Source organism: Drosophila obscura, unplaced genomic scaffold (assembly GCF_018151105.1).
Source record: "Drosophila obscura isolate BZ-5 IFL unplaced genomic scaffold, ASM1815110v1 contig_1, whole genome shotgun sequence".
NCBI lineage: Eukaryota > Metazoa > Arthropoda > Insecta > Diptera > Drosophilidae > Drosophila > Drosophila obscura.
The window spans coordinates 5,730,289-5,753,054 of NW_024542679.1; the positions used below are offsets into that span (position 1 = coordinate 5,730,289).

The window sequence follows — 22,766 nt, forward strand, 5'->3', positions numbered from 1 at the left end:
TCATTACCGCTGTTTCCATTTCCGGCAGACAGCAGACAGCAGAGGAGCAGGCTTCGATGTCAATTTCATAAGCAATTTACGCAGACATGAAGTCAAAAAGAGAGAGGGGGGCGAGCAGCAGCAACAGAGAGACAAATGACAAAGAGAGAGGTAAGAGAGAGATAAAGGTGAAAATCGCATTCGATTTGCCAACTGTTGAAGGGCCGCCACATCACACATTTTCGAATGTTTTTATACCCGTACTCAAAAAAGAGTTAAGGGGTATATTAGATTTGTGGTAAAAGTGGATGTGTGTAACGCAGAGAAGGAAAATTTTCCGACCCCATAAAGTATATATATTCTTGATCAGCATCAATAGCCGAGTCGATATAGCTATGTCTGTCTGTCCGTCTGTCTGTCTGTCTGTCTGTCTGTCTGTCTGTCTCGATGAGCGCCTAGATCTCAGAGACTATAAGAGCTAGGGCAACCAAATTTGGTTTCCAGACTCATGTGATATCCCACTGCTACAAGTGTATTTCAAAATTTCGCCCCGCCCCCTTCCGCCCCCACAAAGAACGAAAATCTGTGGCAGGCACATTTTTAAAGATACGATAAAACTAAAAACGCAGTATCGTAGAGAATGCAAATATCTACCAGATTGCCGAATCTGAATCAGATCGGATCATAATTAAAGCCAGAATGAAGAAATGAATTTTCTGTTGGTTCCCTCTCCTTCTTCAGCGCTGCTGACGCTACTGATTCTCTTTCTCGCTCGCACACTCTGCCGCGTTCAGTGCGCGAGCAACCCCTAGCGGAGGAGATGTAGAATATAAATGGTACATGTAAAATCTACATGTTAGATGTGGAATATACATTGTAGATGTAGATGTAGATAACAGATGTAGCAAAAAAATGTAAAATGTAAAATTTTTTTTTTTTTAATTCTAAAAAATCATTAGCTCAAAAATGTATATAGAGACTGAGTACGGGTATAAGTAGAGTCGCGTCCCCAGAAGCGACTCACACGTTCCTTCTCGTTTTTTTTTTTTTTTGGTAAATTTCCATTTAAAAGCCTTTGTATAATTAACTAATTTTGAAGTCAATGAGAGGGATGTACGAGTAACTGTGCACACCCAACGATGCTCGGTGGAGCAGAGCCTCCGCTTTGTCCTAATCATTGTCCTGCCATAAACAACTACAAAGCAAGGACAGGCAGACGGCAACAAAAAAAAGTGGAACGAGTGGAAAAATACAGAAAGGGAAGTAGGCGACGGAGGGAAGGCAGTAAGACAAAAGTAATGGCCACTATAATTCACAGTTACTTATTGTTTATCTGTTCGTTTGGGCCAGTTCAATGTGGGCCATAACTTAAATGGTTGGGCCAAAAGCAGCAGCAAAAGCAACAGCAACAGCAAAAGGAATCCTTCGCCTTGTCTTTTGTCTTGTCTGGTTTTGGCGGCGTTCGATTTTATGGCAAAACCCAAACAGCCTCCCCCGTGTGCCACATTGAACCTAACCCCACAAGCCATTCTTCTGCCTCATTGTGTTGCGCCTCATGAACATGGCTCACCCCCAAGTGGCGTGGCTTGTCTGTGATTTAAATGATGCGAATTAATTTGGGGAATTTTCAATGTACCCCCCCTACCCAATACGCCACCGCTCTCTGCTATAATACATTTGCAACCTGTGCAGCAAGGTATGTTGCAATGGGAGGGTCAGCCCAAAAAAAGGGGACAAGGGTAATCGCAGCTTTCCTCGGAGATTCAAGATTTCTAGAGGCTTCTCAGGCGCGAGCCAGGGAAAGATCTCTTGCTACTGCCTTACCCCTACATTCAATGTACCTTTCAATGCAACAATAGCCTGGGATAAAGAGCAACAACAGCAGCAGCAGCAGCAGCAACACCATCACCACAGCTGCAGCAGCAGCAGAAAAAAAATATATATAAAAAAAGGGGGAAAAAAACGAAAGCGAGGAAAACAATTGCCAGGCTGAAGGGAAAACAAGGCCAAGGAAAATCTCAGTGTACACATAACCGAAAGCCAAAATCGTGGCCATAACTATGTGCGGCATCCACAGAGAGAAACAGAGAGATAGAGCGAGATAGGGAGAGAGAGAAGGAAATGGCAAACAGACAACAAAATAAAAACAAACAAAAAAGTCAAAAATAAAAAGAATAAAAACTGAAAAATGAAAAACAAAAGGCAACACACAAAGCAATGCAGTTCGAAGGGTTGAAGGGTTGCCAAGGGGTGTGGGGTAACTACAGACCAAAAGCAGATTGCATAAAAAATAGTTGAAGAGCCGGACAGCAGCAGCAGCAGCAGCAACAAGAGGCAGCCACCACATTGGTGGCAAACATCTCTTTTGCGGGAAGGCGGGTCTTTGGTGGTCTTTGGTAAGGGGATTGGCGTATTGGCGCGGCATGTGGCAGCAGCGGGGGTGGGGTGCAGGCACAGGAATTGAGTGGGCGAAAGTTTAAACAACTATTTATTATAAAATAAAATACAACAAAATAACCAAATGAAATAAGGAGCCAGTCCCGAGCGTCGAGAAGTATGCAATGAGCGTTGCCCTGCAAAAGGGATATCGAAAGGGTTGCGAAAAGAGAAAGATAATTTTCTGAAGAGCAAACAGAGGGAAAAGCCTTAGCTCTAAAATGTATAGCCGAAGGTCACAGTGCGCTACTCTAGGCTAGGTGAATAGTTTGTATCTTTAAATAAAATAAACAAATAAATAAATGCTCTAAAATGTAAGCTACTTGCTTAGTTATTCCAAATTTAATTTTCGCTTAGTTTTCGGCCATTTTAGGGAATCAAATGGGAATCGGCTACCAAACATCCGTGGTAAGTGCCTCATAACTTTAGCTTTTTTCAAGATAAACCAAAGCAAACATTACAGATTTTATTCTCATATATTTATCTACAATCTAGCAATAGATTTCAACACCTTTCAATTGCTATAACCCATGGGTTAGGTCTCAGAGGAAAGACAACGAAAAGACACACAAAATAAAGCACACAACTGACCATGAAATGTGCCCTTTCCACCAGATAAACATTATTTTACAGGGTATAAAAACTATTTAACACATTCACACACAGACAAAGCTCTCTCTCTGGGTGAGCGGGAGGGCGTGAGCGGGTGAGATTGAGGGATAAATGGAAACAGACAACAGCTGAGCGTGAAGGTGGCACGGCATCAGCGTTTTTTTTTTGTTTTTTTCTGTTTTTTTGGGACAGCAGGGGGCCCGGCCCTCTGGCCAACGCAGACCACAGCAGAGGAGCAGGAAGGAGCCGTAGCAGGACCATCCAATCCATCCATCCAGTGCACAGATGAGAGAGCACACAGCGGATGGAGCCGGAGCCGGAGCCGAAGCCGAAGCCTCCCGCTCGAGACCAGATCCAGCGACAGAGCCAAAGGAGCAACTTTTACGTGAAAATGTTCAAAATTTAATCAAATTAAAGTGAATGCGCCGCAGGCGAACATATTTCGCACGCGTCCTCTGGATGGATGCTGCTGCTGCTGTTGTTGCTGTTGCTGTTGCTGCCGCTGCGAGTGGGAAAGAGACAAAGAGAGATCCTGGTGCTGGTGCTGGTGCGAGGTTGGATAACAGCTCTCTGCTGTGGCTACGTTCGCTACATTGCTGCGGCGTAAGTTTAATATGTAAATTGTTTTTACTCGGCATGCCCCCAACACACCCACACCCACCCAGACACCACCCTCTGGCAGCGCTCGCACTCGACATTAAGTGGTTATCATAGCCATTTATGAGGCTGTTAAAAAGTATCTCATTAAACATAAATGGCCGCCCCGTTCAACTAGAACGCAAATAGATACAGATACTCCAACACAAAATATTGACAGTGGCGCGCGCGTCAGAGAGAGAAAAAGCTAAACACCGAATCCCGGAATCCAAAATCCTAAATGCCGAATCGCAAAAAGCGGTCGCAGATGTTTCAGCGGTTTTCATATGTGGGCTGCATGTATGCCATGCCCCAAGAGGAAGCCCCCGTTCAATTCCCATTTTATCCAAACACACACGCACACGTATACATACATATGTTCATATGTACGTGGATATTCTGCCGAAATTCCGTTTACCTGTCAAACTTTTGCCATTTGTGGCCAACATATTTTGAAGTTGCCCAACAGGCCCGGCCCGGCCCGGCCCTCGCCCCCCTGCCATTGCCAAGAGGAGCAGCAGCCACACACAGAGCATTCTTGTCAGCCAGCCCACCCCGCCCTGCTCCTTTCATCAAGGCGGGTGCGGGGATAGACCTTCGCTTCCTTGCAGGAGACAGAGCTCGCCCCACGTTTATGCCTAAACTTTGTCAATTATTTGCGGATTTAACATTTTGTAGCTGGTGCGGATTTTGATTTTTGATTCGAGTTTAAAACAGAGCAACAACAATAACCATAGCAGAAGGCAATGGCCGAGGCATAAAGAGCGGGAGGAAGAGCAGCAGAAAGGAGCGGGGGGCAAAGAGCCGCATGCTTACATTTAAAGTATCTAAAAAGTATCTCATTGCTTCATTTGGGTAGGAAAATACTCACAGACGAATTTTGAAGGCGAAAAGGGAGATTCATAAATTTCAATAAAAAATTAAGACAAAATTAAATTACAATTAATTTAATTAATTAATTAAATTCTGAACACTAAAGAACTCTAGAGCTGAAAGTTTATATTCTTGGACGCCAAAAATGGAAAATTTCGATGAATTTTAAACCCCAAATGAAGCTGCAATCCGAAGTCAAAGAAAAGATGTGGAGGGACCTGCCAATAAATGCAAATGAAAATTGTAGAGAAAATTCAACAATCCACGAGTTGCAGGTTTTGTATTTGTGGCCAATCAAAATTCTTTACCAGATATATTTCGTAAATATTTCTTGAAATTTCTTGAGAATTTAAATACTAATTGAACCTGCAAAGGAAAAGCAGTTAACAACAGCAATGCAAATTGAAACGGAATGAGAGCATTATATAAAAGATATATTTCGAAAGAACTGCAAGTGCAGCATACTTTTTAAGGGGAAATTCTTTGTTCAATTTTCATGAAAACTTTAAGCTTTTTGACTCCATAACATTGGCCAAATATTTACATCAAAACTGAATATGAAGCTATAGAAGGGAGAATTTGACTCCTAATTTGATGAGATCTCAAACTCTCTCTTCATCTCTTTAAGTTATCTACATTTCTCCTCTTTTTGGGACCACTTCATTATTATTTCACTTTCTGTCAAACCTCTTTTAAATGATTAATTTTTGTTAGAACTCCAGAAAATCTTAGTTGTCTCTGTAGTTTTTCCTCTACAAAAATTTCTAATTTTATGAAGCCAGAACCGGAATTGCAAATTAAATTTGTAAAAACATCTTCCTGCATTAAACGTTTCCAGGTTCCAGCATCAAAAATGTAACCCTTCCCTTCCCCACAACAGCACCTGGCAGGACTTTCAGCAATATCATTAGCGGCATTCATACCAATCAATTTACACTTAAATATTATTTTTTTTTAGATATTCATGTTTCTGTTTATTTATTTTTTTGAGCATACATTTTCTGGCATATCAAATAACTATCAATGCCGTCGCCGTCGCACAGTTGCAAATGCCACTTGCAAATGTTGAAGTCTCTCGCAACAAATTATCAGCGGAGACGTCAACGGCACCTGTCGTGCGCCCCAACATCTGGCCCTTCCTTCCCCTGTTGCCAACCCACTGCGCTGCTTTCAAACAGCACCCCCCGCCCTTCAGAGACAGTTGTTGTCTGTTGGACAACGAATATTGGCATACAAAATCACGAGAAAAAAAACAAAAACAAATATAAAAAGTCGAGCAGAAAAACCAAAGGTAAAAAGAAGAGCGGAAGTTTAGGTATTTGGGGATGCAAGTTTTTGATACCCTTGTAGAGTGATTGTAGCTACAATTTTGATCAACTTTTTTTTAGAAAAAAAAACAAAAAAATATTTTCCTATAAATAGTTCCTTGTGGACTGATTGTTGGCAGTGTTATTTAAAGTCATTCCATCTTAATTATTCAAAAAAAAGAAAAAGTGAAAAGTGTGCAGTTTATTCGTATAATTCATAGAAATAGAAAATTATTCAATTGAATTCAATTCATTATTTTTATATTTATTCTTTCCTCCAATTTCCCACCTTTAAGGGTATATGTGCTCGCAAAAGAGAGTCTCAAATCAAATAAAATATAGACAGCAGTAGAGATAAATACAGTGACAGAGAAAAGAGCGAGCTAGATAGAGCAAGACAAAGCTGTAGAGAAAGAGAGAGAGAGAGCGTTGAGACAGACGATAACTGTTGACAGTTGATGGGGCAACAACAACATCAATTGCAATTTTCCCAATTTGATTTGCCAAAAAGCTAAATAAATATACCAAAAACAATATATATGCAAAAAGGGTTTAGAGTGGGTTTAAAAGGGAGGGAGGAAGGTCAGACAGCACCTGGCGTTGCATCACAATCTCTTCGCCTCTCTCTCACTCGCTCTCTCTATCACTCTCTCTGTGTGTGTGCCGTTTATTATGCGTAGAAAACCCGGAGAAAGTTCGTACAAAAGTAATAACGCCACAGAAAAGTTCAAACTTCAATTGAAATAAATTAATTTCAACATTCGGACTGACAGACAGGCGGACAGGACACACGGACAGGCAGGCGGCAACTAACTCGACAATTACACACTGCGACGAGAGATAGTCGCAGAGAATCACAGAATAGGAGAGCAAGGGAAAAGAGACAAGAGATGACAGACAGGCAGGGGCACTGCGATGCACTGCTCCTGCTCCTGCCTCCTGCCGCATAAAATAGTTTGAAGAACTTTCCTTGTCCCTTTTTTTGTTTTTATTCTTTTTTGATTTGGTGGCGGTTTGGCCTGTGCCCCACCACGTGCCAGTGCCACATCTCCTTTTGTTGTAAATGTAAAATAATAACGACAAAATTGCACTTTCAACTTTTTGACTGCCGCTCTCTCTCTCTCTCTCTCGCTCTCTCTTTCTCTCTCTCGAGTTCCATTGTCTGCACGGGAAAGTTGAATTAATCGAGGGCATGCCACACGCCTGTAGGTTGGAGGTGGAGTACTTCCTGCCACAGCACAGCACAGCACCAACCAGGCAACCCTGCCACCGTGCCACCGTGCCACCCTGCCCCATAGCAATTGAAACTGCAGTCAGACGCATACTTCCGACATAGTTTGGCTGCCTCTCGACGACTGTTTCATCTTGATTGATTACATATTTTACAAGTTATTGCACACACACAGAGAGAGAATAGGAGGAGCGGCAGAGGGATAGAAATGAATGGAATGAATGGAATGAAGAGCAGCGGGGCAGAGGGGGATTCTCTCTCCCTCAGTGTGTGTGTGTGTGTGTGTGTGTGTGTGTGTGTGGAAGGTAGACGTGTGAGAAATACACGGTATTTATTAGATTTATGGCTTGGCTTTCATGTCTGTTTCGGTTATAATGGGATTCTCTATGCCCCCCAAGAACTGTATTCAGACACAACTTTTTAATGTATTGGAAATTCACTTGGCATCCCCCACTCTCTCTCTCTCTCTCTCTCACTCTCTGTCTCTATCTCTTGTGAAATGCTGCAACATCGCATCCGTGTGGCAGCAGGCAACAGCAGCCGTAGGTAGTAGAAACAAAAAAAAAATAGAAAAAGTAAAACTCATGTCGAGAAGCGGTAAGCTGTGGCAATTGACTGAAACTGCCGGTTTAAATTAGAAAAGTTTGCACAATGTAAGTGTACAACTCCCCACCCCACTCTGCCACATGCCACACACACACACACACAGAGAGAGAGAGATAGAGAGAGCGAGAGTGAGAGGAAGAGACAGAGAGAGAGTGAGACAGTCAGACGGTCGGAAGGCACATTCGAGCGTGTTAATTTAATGGAAAACGATGCCAGAGCGGCATTGATGGGCTTGAAGAGGGAAATACTCGTATGTCTGTGCTTAGACACGAAATTTGTCAAAGAAATTGAACTTTGGAACTTCAGAATTGAGATTTTGAGGATGCTTCTTTTGGGGCAGCAACTATAATTCCCCCCCGAAAAATAAAGAGAGAGAGCGTTTTGCAGTGAGGCATGGAAGCTGTAATCGTGTGATTTTTAATGGAATTCAGGCATTAAAGTATGAGACTTTCATCATTTAAGAGGGTAATTCTTCGGGGCATGCAACGCATAAACAACTCATTTTTAATTAAAGATAACAGAAGTCGTTCTTTCTACGAAGTGTTCTGGGTTTGTATCTGCCAGTAACTATACCTTTCGGAAATCTCACTGAAATAATCTCATATTCTAGGGAAAATTACTTTATTTCCGCCCCCCCCCTGTAATACCAATACTCCTCATAATAATATTCATCCCCTCAGAATAATATTCCAGATGCCAAGTCCCAACTATCATCAGATTTCTATAAGTTCTATGATCCGTGCGACTATAATCAACTCATTTTACTGGTACGAATTTCCCTGCCATGCATGGGCAGCAAAAACAATTTTATCTGCCGCCATTAAGTATACGCCCTGTAAGCCATACTTCTGCTGGTCGAAATCTATGCGTATAATCCACTTATAGCCCAAGCGTACGGACAGGCTCTCTTGTACGCACCTCAACTCCGACATTAAAGGATTTTCCCCACTCGACATTTTTTTTTTGCCCCGTGCACGCACTCCCACACACACACACACACACAGAAAGAGACTAGAGAGAGTGACAGGGGAGAGAGAGAGCGGAAGGGCCCACACACACACACACGATTTCTTTTGTTCCGAACAAACAGTCATAAATCCTAGCCCCAAGTTCAAACTGTATCTGCTCTTTGGTGGTGGGGGGTGGGGTGAGGGGGTCCCGTCTGCGGGCATTCTGTAGATTCCTTTATTTTATGTGGCACTTATATGGGGCAGGACACAGCGTGCCCCAAAAAAGAAATCCATTTCACTTATTCCTTCATGCACTTTTATGGCTCTAGTCCGCTGCCGTTGCCGCTGCCGCTGCCGTTGCCGTTGCCGCTGCTGTCGACGTACAAAATTTTGCACATTAAAAGCGAACTTTTTTACATGACATATGTATGCCACACAGAGCTGAAGCTCGGGAGCCACCCACACTTTTTGGCTTCGTTTTTAGGCAAAATGTAGTAGCCCGCCGCTTCCGCATTCCTTTTTGGCGGTCTTATTTTCCCGCTGCTCCTGCTAACGGTGGCCCCTTGCCTTCCGGCTCCTTCTGGCTAAATATGGTCCCTCTCCTTGGTCCCTTTGCTGGTCAGCATATATGGCCCGCTCCTTTGCTCCATTCCTGGTCATATTTTGTCCCTTCTGGCTCCCGATGCTGCCTATCTTTCGGCCTTATATGACCCTCTCTTCGGGCCCATTCCTGGACACTGCTGCCTCCCCCTTACAGGCCACATATAAAGCTTACACAAATATACATTTCATATTCATGGTGAGGCGCTTAAAAAGCCAAGAAATTAACTCCGCAAAAGTGTGGAAGGAGCCGGCAATAGAGTCGATGGGACATGTGTAGAGAAAAGCCCCGCTCTGCAGCGGTACGGAGGGATTAAGGGGCATAGGCCTACTTAGCACCCTCTTTCCGCTCCCTATTCCTCCCCCCCCTTTCCATGGGCTTTCCACACTATTTTGTGCTTAGTCGGCGGCTCATCTGCATTTTATGGTTCCAAAAAAAAAAAAAATATCATCATCATTTTTTTGCATTTCATTATGGCGCGCACTGTATGCGTGTGTCTCTCTCCCTCTCTTTTCTCTAGTGAAAACTTGGACCCAGCAGCGTCATTTAGTATGCTTCATTTCATTATGTCTCCCCCTGCCATTCCTCTCTCTCTTTCTTTCTTTCCCACTGCCTCACTCATTTTGAAAAACTCTTAACTTTCGCTGCTACCGCATGGAATTTGGGGCCACATTTTGTGGGCAATCCTTCTGTGTCCTGGTTCCTGGTGCCCGCTTCGTCTGGTTCTGGTTCGTCCTTAGCCAAACGGTGCGAGAAATTGTCCTCTCTCTTACCTCCAATTCCCCCTCCACAGCCCGTCTTTAGCCGCTTTTCCTTGCGCCATTTCCCTATGCCTTTACTTTTTTTTTTTTTTGATGTCGCTTGCAGCTTTCTTTCCTTCGCCATTTTTTTGTTCAGCTTCCTCCTGCGTGGCAAAACTCCTTTGGGTGTCTCTGCCATTTGCCTCGCACTAAGCCTGTCTCTCTCTCTGTCTCTCTTACTCTGTCTCTCTCGCTTCGCTCTGTCTCGCTCTGTCAGTCATTTTTTCCTCGTAATTTTCATAAGCAGCCGTTAGACGTTGGATTTATGTTTTTAAACGCCTTTTAATATGCGAGAGGATATTCGCGCGTAGCTGCCGCCTGAATCCCCCCCGAACAAAACACAAAGCCACTCGGCAAATGCCGCATAGCCATCGTGGTCCTAGTCTGCCACCCCACCCCTCCTTCCCACCATGCCACATCCTTAGCCCCATCTTTATCCATGCTCCTCCCCTACTTCCTCTTCTTCTTCTGGCTTCGGGCTGTCGTTTCTTGGTAACGCGCCGCAAATCCAGTGAGAATGCGTTTAAAAAAATATTATAATAATAACATTACGTAAATAATTGTTGGCTGCTGCTGCTGCTCCTTTCGAGGGGGGTGGGCGGAGGGTGGAAGAGAAGCTGCTGAGTGGGTTCGGTGGTTGTTGCAGGGTGCCAGGCACGCGCCGCTGGAATAGCAACGGAAATCAGCTGCGTGTTGATAAGCACGCATAGCTCTGTGAGGCAGATGAGGAGCAGCAGCAGCACGAAGGGACAGTAGGAGGGGACAGTAGGAGGGGCAGCAGGAAGGGGCAGTAGAAGTAGCAGCAAGAGGAGGCATAAAGCAGGAGGTAGGCAGCAGCAGAAACAGAAATTCGAAGGAGCAGCAATTCGAAGGGGAACAGTAGCTGGAAATATGCAGCCTTCTTCGAGTTGGTTTCCTTTTTCTGCCCCATGTCCCCATCTGTATCTGTATCTGTGTGTCTGTGTGGGTTGAGGGGGAATTTGAGTGTATCTGCAATTTTGTATCTGTGTGTGTGAGTACCATTTTGCGTGCGTATTATGGTGTGCTTTGCGGTTTGTTGTACCAGGAAAACTGCTTCAATATCGCAATACCGCAAGTCGAAACGTGGAATATACTAATACTCACTCGCACCCGTATAATACGAAAGAAAATTCCAAGAATTTCCGCTATAATAAAATAAAACCGCTGCACAGTGCCTGCAATTGATTCCATAAAGTGATTCCACGAAGAAAAGATTTAATATTGAGCACATTCGTGGGAAATCGAATCAAAGCGGTACTTTATATTGTTTATTGCCATTTAAATCCTTTCGTTTATAAGCAACAACAACATTTCCAGGCCCTACCATCAATCCCAACAATTAAATAATGGAAATTTCTGTCGAAAAATGAATAATTCCCTTATTTGCATTAATTTGTGATACAAATTGTGATAAAATACACCAATTTCGAATTAATTAATTTCACTTGAATACTCCCCGCTACATGTATTTTGGTGTTGTTTAATTATATTTTCTATAATCGAATTATGACCAATATTGACCTCAATTTGAGCTTAAACGCAAAAAATATACTAATCAAAATTTGGGTCAACGAAATCAGAAACCAAAATAGATTTTTTTTTCGTATAATATTAATGCAATAAAGATATGGAAAAATCGATCAAAATGAGGTGATTTTTTGAGTAATTACCCCTGGCTAACAGGAAAACGATGACTGCAAATAATTATATTATATATGATAATATATATATATATTATATTATATAATAATAATTATAATTTTTGTTTGTGATTTGTTTACATTTCTTCCCCAAAATCCCCAAAAAATATTTCCAGTCATATTTTTCCTATTAGCCAAAGTATCCCTCCTTCTTACAGAGAATATTATGTCTCAAGAAAGTACAAGGGGGGTGAAAATAAAAAAAAAAAAAAACCAAAAACAGAGGCACATTTGTAACGCGCTGTCTAACCGGTCTCAGGAGAAAGGGGAGCCAGGAGCAGGAGCACCCACAATGTGCGTGTGAGAGAAATTGAGAAAGGCAGAGCGAAGAAAAAAGGGAAAGACAGGGTAGAGCTCTGCCTGCAGACAGAAACACTCCACACACCACTTCTCCTTCATTTTTTGGCGAAATTTCATTGTCATCATCACTTTAAGAAGGAGAAGGAGAGGGAGAGAGTGGGTGGCCCGTTTGGTTGACGCTGAAGGTAAAAGTCCTGTAGACAGGGAAAGCCAAAGCCACCGACGCCTGTCAGACACAAAGTTATCTTCTTTCCTCCCTCTCCCGCCTACCCCCACCCACCCCACAACCACGGTTTTTGCAGCCTGTTTTCGTTGTTGTGTTTCCCCCCCCATTTTTCCTGTGGTTGTTGTTGTCATCTTCCGTTTTTAATTTCATCTGCCATTTACTGCTACTTATGACACATCCTTTTTGCCGCGGTCCCCCACCCCTTCATCCAAACCAGAGGCACCCACAGAGCAACCTACATACCGACCCCCAACCTCCCACCCCACATTCACATTCACATTCAACCTCAATTCTGAAAGAGTCTCCACAAAAATATCTGTCGTGTCCCATTTTTGGTGTTTCTGTTTTTCCCTTTAGCTTATTATTTATTTTTATCTTTTTGGTATTATTATGCCCTTTCAGAAGGATATAATGACTTTGAGCAATGTTTTGAAAGAGAGAAAGGAAAACGACATCGAGGTGAATAAAAAGTATTTCAATCGATTAGAATATCGACATAAAAAGACAAACTGGAGTCCCGTTTCGTTATTCATTCTATGCTCTTTACATTTGTATACTAACTAGCCCATAGGCTTCGTATTTGCTGAGATCAAGCTTTGTCGTCGTCTCAGTCGAGTGTTGCTGAGAGAGAGCGCAAGTTTGCAGCGCAGTTCAAAAACGAAACGAACATGCTCGGACATGATCGACAGAAAGAAAGATAAGAAACTTGTACTTATTGCGACTCTCATGCACACACAAATGCACGCAGCAGCTTGGAATTGAGAGCCGAGTGCAGCGCCCTTTTGTTGTTGTTGCTGAGAGAGAAATAGAGCGAAGCAATTGCGAGACCGTTCATTGCACGTGAGAGAAAGCAAAGCTTCGTACAAGATCAAGAGATAAGACAAATGCGAACTCACAGCGCTCGAGACGAAATATAACAAAAATGCAAGCCCCCTGACTACCTGCTCTGTCTCTGTATGACTTATTTATTTAAGTATACTTATTTATTTATATTCTAAGGCAATCTTAACTTTTACTCTCTGTGTTAATCTGAAACTGTTCACAGACCCTAATTTTTAGTAAAGGTTGTACAGAAGATCTGTTCATTATATCACTGATAAGAAATACCCTAGGAACCATTGCTTTAAGTGGCTATTAGGTTTTTAGGATATTTTTATTCTAAAATTTTGTTTCTTGAGAAAAATCATTCATTAAAAATTAATGATATTTATATGAAAATATAGTTTTTTATCTATGTTTTTTTTAGGGTATTCCCCGCTTCTACTTTAGAGCCCATGTAGATTTCCCAACCAATTTTCTTGTTGTATTTTTGGCAGGAGATTGGTACTTACCTTGGGATGTGCACGTCGCGGAAAAGCTACTTTTGGATCGACCTGCAAAGGAAACAAAAAAACAGACAAACGTGAGAAAGAGAGGGCTAGAGTAAAAGTGCGGGAAACGTCATATATTCAATGGTAGAGGCAGGGCAACAGGGTGGGGAAAGACAGAGAGTGGGTGGGATGGAAAGCAGAGGGAAAATCGTATGCTTAATGACATTTAAATGAAAAGAACATTTCGCGCAACTCTTCATATTAATAGCGTAGCATAAATCTTGCATAAGCCCTGCACTGCACATTAAATGAAATTGCCCCAAAGAGGTGGAGGAGGAGGAGGAGGCATGAGATGCCGCACTCAGAGTGGTGATGGGGGGCGGGCGGATAGCCATGTTGTGGCAGTAGCAGCAGTGGCCGTGGGTGGCTCTTCAAGCTGAGCACGCACGAATTAACGCGTAACAAATTGCTCGGCCAGCGGGCAAACAGCGGTAAAGGGGATATGGTGGGGGGATAGGACACTGCCGCAGAGAAGGAGAGGCGAAAAAAGCGAGAGAGATTTCTCTCCTTTGCGACTTACGCCAATAAGCAGCGTCATTAAAAATAATTAAAAATCATAAAAATTCAATTTTAAGCACTTTTTTTTTTTCTTCTCTGATTTTCCTCGTCTTTTTCTACTTCTCTGGAGGTTTTCCTTGTGGCTTCCACATTAGTGGGGGCGAAGTCTGAGAGACAGCTCGTCTTGACAGGTCCCCCTCCCTTCCTCGTTCAATGCAGGGGGGGCTGTATCCTTGGGATCTACGACTAAATCTCAGCCAAACTGAAGTGCTTCTGTTGCAGTATCTTAAGCCAATGAAGTAAAGGCGGGAGGGAGGTGGAAGTGGGAGCGGAAAATCATTGGGAAAATGGGCTCAAGGAAGCAACGCAATATCCTCTGGCGAAATCACAGATGAAAAGTTGTCACAGGACACGAATGTGACTAGGACCTAGGCAGCGGACATGCGGCAAGCGGCAAGCGGCAGGCGGCAGTCAGCGGCTTGTGTGTGTCTGTGTGTGTGTGTGTGTGTTTGCCGTGTTGATTTCCTGTGTTGCAGGACAGAAAACGGGAAAAACAACGGCAGCCGCATGGCGGGAAATTGATTTTTAGATTAAAATTAAAACTAATCAGCGTTGAGTGCCGCACGATAGAGAGTGAGTGGGAGCGAGAGAGGAGAGTGAAAAGTGGGAAAATAACTGGCGGACCAGGAGCTGCCCTCTTTTTTTCGGTGGAAAATACATCAGGCCGAAAAACCGTAACGTAAAATGAAATGAAATTCATTTTCGTTTCATTTTCGTTGGTGTGCAGCCAAACGGAAACACGGAAAATCCCTGACCATTCAGCGAAGAATTAAGATGAGCGAGCGGTTGGCAGTGGTGGGGGTGGAGTATATACGATATATCCAACTGATATATCCACATACATATGTAGATGTAAATGCAGTTTTGTAAAAATTACACATAAATACGAGGGGGAATGCGCATTTTATTTACAGTTGGAAAGGCATTCAAAACGGCTGATCAAATGGACATCGGATGGAAGGGCATCCCATTTATCCATGCAGCAACAGCAACATCAACAGAGAAGCTTCACTTAATTAGGCTAATGCCAATGCGGCGTATGCGTAATGCGTATGAAATGCAATTACGGCAGAGTCTTCACTGTACGTGTGGATTTATATTTGGCAGTGAATTGGGCAGAGAGTCGGGCTAATCAAAAGCCCCATTTTTTTCCCCAGTAAATGCGGATGCCAGGATAGTATTTCGGAACTGATTTTAGTCTGCCGCTGAAGGCAGATACTTGAAACTGAGAGATAATAGAACTGATATTGTGATTTCCCTCTGTGGATTAACTGTCCTTTAAAAACTTGTTTAATCTTTTCGAGCTGAGAGCATTTCGAAATCAAACGAAATCAACTCCTAAATGTTACATCAAATTCATTAATATCTGACCATTTCTGGTCGGATTAAAAAAATAAACGCAATTAATAAAAAGAAAGATTTCTTTCCTTAAATCAATTACAAAAATCAATGAACAAATGAATCAAACTAAAAAACATTCTGCTATGTAAAAAACATTTGTTTGCTGTAAATTTCAATTTCCAATTCATGTACGTAATTACATAAATATTTGGAAATTATTGTTAAGCTTTTGGTCACATTATTTTCTGTGAAATTCCGACGCTTCCTTTTGCTTTCTAAGTTCTCAGTTGATGCTCAGTTTTGAAACTATATTTTTACATTCATTTTGAAACTATTTTTAAATATTATTTTTTTTCTAATACATTTGTTTTTTTGGCTGTTAGCTTGATTTCTTTGCAATTTAACTGCTAAAAAGTGTCATAAAAAAGTACCCACTATTCTCGCTAAAAAACTTACACATTTTCATGGGGCTACACTACAAAATGCAGATGGAGGTTTTTTTAATGTTTCGCTGTGCCCTAAAACTGCAGACTTTTTACTGCCAGAAAGCTACTTTGACAGCACCCGAAATTTCATCAACTAATCATAATATGAACCCTTGGCAAAAAAAAAAAGAGAAAAGTAAAAGCGCCATCATTGCAGCTCATTTGATGTGCTTTTGCCTGTCCCTCCGCGCACCTCTCCACACTACACCTCTCTTTCAGGTAATTAAAAATTGTTTGGCCTTTATGGCAACTCTTCCTCATTTCCTTCTCCACCTACTGCTACTTTTTTGGCAACGTTTTTTATGGTGGAATTTGCTGTTGTTGGTGTTGCTGCTTTTATTTGGCAGAGACACTGTTATGCTTTGACTTTCTAATTGCTGTCAATAAAGAGTAGATGAGAGGATTCCATATGATACAGAAAGAGATCGAGAGAGTGGGAGAGAGGGAGAGGGGAAGAATTTATGTTGATGATGAGATGACGTCGCGATTCCTGCTTTTGAGCAAATATTTAGCATAGTTTCCCCAAGTGGGGGAGTTTTTTGTTTGCACACACGAAAAAAAAAAAGAAGAGAAAAATAGTGAAAATAGGTATATAACTCAGGCGGAGATATACTAAAAAAAAGGAGGCGTATAGCAAGGGTTGGCAGGGGGTAGGGCATGTGGGGGGGCATCTATAAACATTCAAACATTTACCTTTTTGCCATCCAGCTCGTGTGTGCCTTGGGTGAGTACCTTATCCACGCTATTTGGATCGCTGAATGTGACAAAGCCGAAGCCTCTGCAACGTACAACAAAAAAAAAACAAACAAACAAAGATAAAGATAGAGATAGAGTGTAAGAAAGAGAGAGAAGGATATTTATATGTATATGGTATGGTATGGCGAAAGGTAGCAGAGATGTTAGCGAGAAGTTCCTGCAAATATTTGCACAGCCGAAAAGGAAACGGCGACGGTCCTCGAGAGGCAGGTAACTGAAACTGAAACTGAACCTGAATCAACGGCAACGAGTTCTGTGGGTTGGGGGCAGTGCTGGGTTGGGTATATACCTGGGACCTGCTGCCATCGTCAGTTTAGCACGTGCGCCAATTAGGCGCTCAAATTACATCAAAATATTGCCAGAGAGAAAGGGAGAGAGAGAGAACGGGGCACTAGCAGCAGGTCCTGGCTCCCCTTTTTAGCTGAACAGTTCGAAGCCGCTAACGGCAGACGCTTACAAGCCATTACACTCTCTGCCTCGCTCTCCCGCTCTCCCTGGCTCTCTCTCTCTCTCTCTCTCTCTGTCTATCGTGTTGTGATAAACTTATTCCTGTTAAATATTTAATTAAAATGCTTATTATCTCGCACTGCATTTTAATGAGTCTCCCATGCCATCCCCGAGAGTCAGCGGCAGCAGAAACCAGAGCCAAAATGTGGCAGCGAGTCAGAGCCAGCAGAAACCAGAGCCAGCAGCGAGAGTCAGAGGCAGAGTCAGAGGCAGAGAGTCAGAGGCACAATCCAATCCAATCCCATAGCCAGTATGAGGCAGCATCAGCCAGACAGCAGCAAAAAAGACAACAAACCAGTTCAGAGATTTTTGGCTGTGGCTGTCGCTCTTCCACCTGCCGCACTCCCCCTTTTTACTCTTTGCCTGTCTGTGTCTGTGTGTGTGTGTGTGGCACGTTTATGTTTATTTGAGTTTGCCACTTGGCAGCAACGCTTAACGAGGCATCTCCTTCTGGCCTTCTTCTTTCAGACGCAACACCGAACCACCGAGCCAGGCCGTAGCCATAGCACCCAGCCAGCCAGACACATGCTTGCTATTTGTCTTGCTCTTTTAAGCCCAATCGTGCCAGCCCCCGTCAGCCCTTAGCAAAAGTCACCCCTTATCCACCTAGCAGGAGGCGAAGCAAAAGAAGAGCAACCGCAAGCACAGACAGTAATTAACGACGATTCTATTGCAATTGTGGCAATTGCTACGCTACTGATTCCATGATGCCACAATTCTATGACTCTCTGGCTGCCCCATGCCCCATGCCCCTGTCCCTGCCCTTGCCTGGCCAGCAAGGTCACCGTGTGCCAGCACTACCCTTAATAGTACTACGACCAGTCCTCAGGGGGTCTAAATGGGCAACTGGTGCTATGATATAAGCATATACCAACCACACTCGTATGCCCTCTCATTATTATATCTACATATTGGCAGTATTTGTGTAGTGGATTCAGCTGCATTTAATGGCATGCCATTTGAGCTGTTGCAAAAGGCTTTTCGCAAGTGCAAAATTACATATCAATTAGGGCAGGAAATGGCAGAAAAAAGGTACAAATTGGCACAGTTCTTGGAAGTAATCGAAACCTCTAACTAGATCAACTACATAAAGGCTATAACTAGATATAACTAGATACAATTATAAACGAAGACTAGCAAAGAATTTTAGATATTTTAGCAGCGAGAGATATCTATAGGTATTAGCTATCTATGTGTATGTAGAGGAGTCTCTAGAGAGATTCTCTATACAAGATTTTAGCACGCACAAACTTCTGATATTTTCTAACTATTTATTGTAGCTTTATCTGTAGGGAGGGGCTGCCTCCTAATTAATATCACTTTTATTCACTGTTCTAGCAAAAACTTGCATTATCCCCCAATTGTGCACTATTCTTTCCATTTCTTTCTATCCCATTCTATCTTTATCCCTCTATCTTTTCTAATCTCCAGCAAACACAGTTCTCTGCTGCAATTACCCTTCTCCACTATAATCCACCCCCTTAATCGCTCTCGCTCTCTCTCTCTCTCTCTCTCTTTCTCTTTATGATATTCCACACTTAATCATTCTTTAAGCTTCCATCCACTGCCTCCCACACACTCTCTGCCCATCTCCTTCGTAACATTCCTTAGCTTTATTGCCTACACAAGCAAATCCTTAAACAAGAACAATTTCCTTGTTTTGCGAAATTTATAAAAACAATTTGCATATTGGGTGAAAAAATGGAATAAGGAAAATCCTTTTTCCCAATGATTTGGCTTTACGTTTTGCCATTTCGAGTAACGAGTATCGAGAGTCATTATTATTATTATTGTTGTTGCTGTTGCTGTTGTGGTAGTTCTCCGATTTCTCGTTCCGCTGGAGGGGGGTTTGGAAGGTTCTGGGTTCCTGTGCAGCTGCTGCTGCTGCTGCTCGTGCTGGTAGCATGCCACGCGGCACGAGGCACTGGGCACTGTCTGGTACTCTGATATTCTCGCATTAAATAAACATTTTATCGTGATATTTATAGAGCATCGGAATCGAACAACAATTTGTGTGTTATGGTGTGTGTGTGTGTGTTGTGTGTGTGTTGTGTGCGTGTGTGTGTGTGTGCAATGTGCAATTTGTGCAGCAAAAAGAGGCCTTCTCCTTCGTGCACCTATTAATATTGATTTAAATGGGGGAACCCCCACTCCAACCCCACCACTCCACTAACAGCAGTAGAAGCGGGTTACCCCTCACCTATTTTATGGCGGGTGGTTGGTGGGGGGAGTGACTGACTATAAGGGCAGTAGGCGTAACTTCAATCCAATGTTCAAGTGGGTCACACAAAATTGCACAAAACGTTGCAGGGGCAGGGCAGGCAGGCAGCAGGGGCATGCAGCAGGGGCAGGCAGGCAGGCAGAGGTCGAGGGAAAGTGCCACAAAGTTGAGGACAGAGATTGTTGCAATTGCTCCAGAGATACGGCATTGCACTGACAGGGGGGGAGGCAGAGAGAGAGAGCGAGAGAGAGCGAAAGAGATGGCAAGACTCTCAAAGTGAAAAGCCACAAATTTAAAAGGCAAAACTCAAAAATAATGTGTCTCCTGTGTGCAATTTACTCACAAATTCAGATTCAATTTATGCAACTCGAGGCAGACAAGACCCTTTGCCCCTGCCCCCTGACCCCTGCTCCTGCTGCCACATGCCCCAAAAACGAGGGACAGCAAGAGCGACACAGCAGTGAGAGAGAGAAGGAGAGAGAGAGAAGAAGAGAGAGAGGGGCAGAGAGCAAGGTTCGCTGGATAACAACAGAAATGTGTACGAGAGAGAGAGAGAGATGGAGAGAGAGAGAGAGAGAGAGAGAGAGCGGGAAAGCAGCAGAGAGAAATGCAGAGACATTCATGCTTTCCTTTTCCCCCATCCCCCCTCCACCCGACGGTGTGTGTGGCATGGCGCAGGGGGGTGTGGTGTGGCGTGTGGTGGTGTGTGTGTGTGTACATGCAACTTGGGTTGCTTGTTAAATTTTATAAAGCCGTTTCAGAATGCTAATGAGCGCCACGCACACAAGCCAAGGATGATGATGCTCGCTGCTGCCTTGCTGCCTTGCCTCAACCTGTGGCAACAACAACAAAAAAGAGAAGGAACAAAAAAAAAACGGGTGAGGCTGCGACAGGTGAGCCACAGCCAGAGGCATGCTGTGGGTCTGGCGCTGGGTCTGGTGCTGGGTCTAAGGCGGGGGAGGCGTGGCAATCATGTAACACATACAAAACACCGCAGACACGTACCCAAAACAAATCGGAGGGGGGCACACACACACACACAGCATCTACGAGGGGAGCGACAACGAGGGAGCGACAGAGAGAGAGAGGTGCGGGGATGCTGCTAAAAGCAAAATAAAAGTGTTATTTGAATTGAGGCAGCATCAGAGAGCGAGAGCTTGCAGCTTGAGCCAGAGAAACTTTAGGCCCCCCCCCCCGCTGCACCGCCTGCTTCCTGCTGGAGCTTACGCACAATTTAGCAAAAATCCATGCACAGATACACTCTGTGGATAGTTCTTGTAGATAGTTTTACCTGCCACACATACACCAACGCTAGGGGCAAGGCAGGGGGCACTGCTGGGCATGGCAGGGCTTCGTCCTGCCTGTCTCCCTGTCTCTGGCAGTTTAGTTTTGGCGGTTGGCTTCTTGCGTCTTGGATTACCGTAAATAATCTCACTAAATGAGTTACCAACCAAAAACGGTCAAAGTTCAACTGGCAAGGTGTTGCGGGCGCCACCACGCACCACACCCACCCCCAACACTACCCCTACAGCTTCTGCCCCTGCCGCTACAGCTTCCGCTTCTGCCGCTACACTCCTTCCCCTGCTGCTGCCTCTGCCTCTGTGTGTGTTTGTGCTTTTGTAATGGCAACATTTGCCTTTGGGGGCGTGCCACAGATAACAACATTAGAGGCAAGTACGCCCATACAAACATACAACAAACATATGTACATATGTCCAAGTGGGCGGGGGGAGTTGGCGCCGCTAAAGCAGGACACTGGCTGCTCACGTGGTTGGATTTGGTTGGATGCTGATGCTGATGATGTTCCACTCCACCGCCAGGCAATAACCAAAACTGTAACTGAAGAGCGCCTTCTCCCCCTCACTCCCTCCCCCTCCCGCACTCACTCCCTTTCTCTCCCCCCTCTCTCTCTGTTTCTGTCTTACTTGGCAACGAGGGTGGAGGGCGACTTGTACTGGGGCAAAATGGTTATTGGTTATTTGGCTATTTGGTTTTTACCTTCCCCCATTTTGATATGCACATTTTGAGGGAGTATCTCCAACTGCAGGTAAACCCTGATGAACCCTGCCCTCTCCCTCTCCCTCCCTTTACCTTTCCCTTGTCCCACTCCTCTTCGTTTTTAATTGCCACAAGCTCTTGTGCCCCTGTCGACCTCTCAGCGTCTTCTTCTTTCATTCGAATGACAAACTACTGAGAGAATTGCTCTTGAAGAGTCACAGCGGAAGTAAGAAAACAATTGTCTCTGTTTCTCAGGCATCTACACAGCTCTCCCGCTCTCCCCTCCTCTCTTTCTGCTGTTGCAAGTTGCAGTCAAGGCTGAAAATGGGAAGTGGAACATTATATTGTCTATTCGTCGGCTCTAAAAAGCAACAGAAAGCCAGCCAGCCAGCCAGCCAGCCAGCCAGCCGCAAGCCATGCCCTCAACCTTACAGCAAACGAAACGAGAGACACTGCAGTGGGGTGGAGGGGTGGATGGGCGGATGGGTGGCTGGGGGGCTGGGGTACAGTGGTGGCAGCACGACAGAAACGAATGAAAGTAGCTGACGGCTAACAAAACTTTCAATCCCTCCATCGAAATGGATGGCTGGGTGCGGGGGCGGCGGGGCTCAACGCATATTCAAATGACTTTTTCGTGTAAAAATTTCGCAGAACAAAACAAAACAAAAGGCAGGCCTGCCGGTCTACCCCGCACCCGGCCTGCCCAGCACAGCAGCAGGAGAACAATTGCAGAAAGGAATGCAACTTAAGACGACATTGCGGGCGGTGGGGAGGTGGGGTGTTGTGGGTGGGTGTTGGTGCAAAGTGTGCGCGGGTGTATGCCCCAGATTGGTGGCAGGAGCACAAGAGGTGCCAGAGCGACTCAAGAGGCTCTGAAGCTCTGAAGCGCTGAAGCTGAGAGAGATGGAGCAGAGGCAGAACAGGCTGGAGAAATGGAGAGAGAGACTCCGCCAGAGACTTGGACGAAGATGGAGGCCTCGCCTGGCACTTCTCTAAGCCTTGGCTACAGCACAGATACATGGAGACAGGGAGAGACAGAGAGAGAGAGAGAGAGAGAGAGTCAACGTCAAAATCCCGAAGCGCACTAACAAGCACTTGCACGCCATCGCCCCAAAAGCATCCTCCCCCCTCACCAGCCCTTCCTACACCAACCATCAGATGAGAATAAAAAAAACAACAAAGGAGAGCGCTGAGACCTGAGACCAGAGACCCTGTTGGCCTGGTCGCCGCGGCCTTTGTGCGGTTGTTTTGT

General features: G+C 44.2%; 1 protein-coding gene across 5 annotated transcripts in view; it reads right to left on the reverse strand.

Annotated features, from left to right (window-relative positions):
• The window catches only part of LOC111067536 (RNA-binding protein Musashi homolog Rbp6), a 192,183-nt gene that overhangs the window by 93,361 nt on the left and 76,056 nt on the right, over positions 1 to 22,766 (reverse strand). For all 5 annotated transcript variants that reach the window (XM_022356650.2, XM_022356651.2, XM_022356653.2 and 2 more), the window contains 2 exons: positions 16,726 to 16,810; positions 13,610 to 13,651 (listed from right to left, as the gene is read on the reverse strand). In XM_022356650.2, coding sequence (XP_022212342.1) covers positions 13,610 to 13,651; positions 16,726 to 16,810 — 127 coding nt within the window. The remainder of the gene's footprint in view (positions 1 to 13,609; positions 13,652 to 16,725; positions 16,811 to 22,766) is intronic.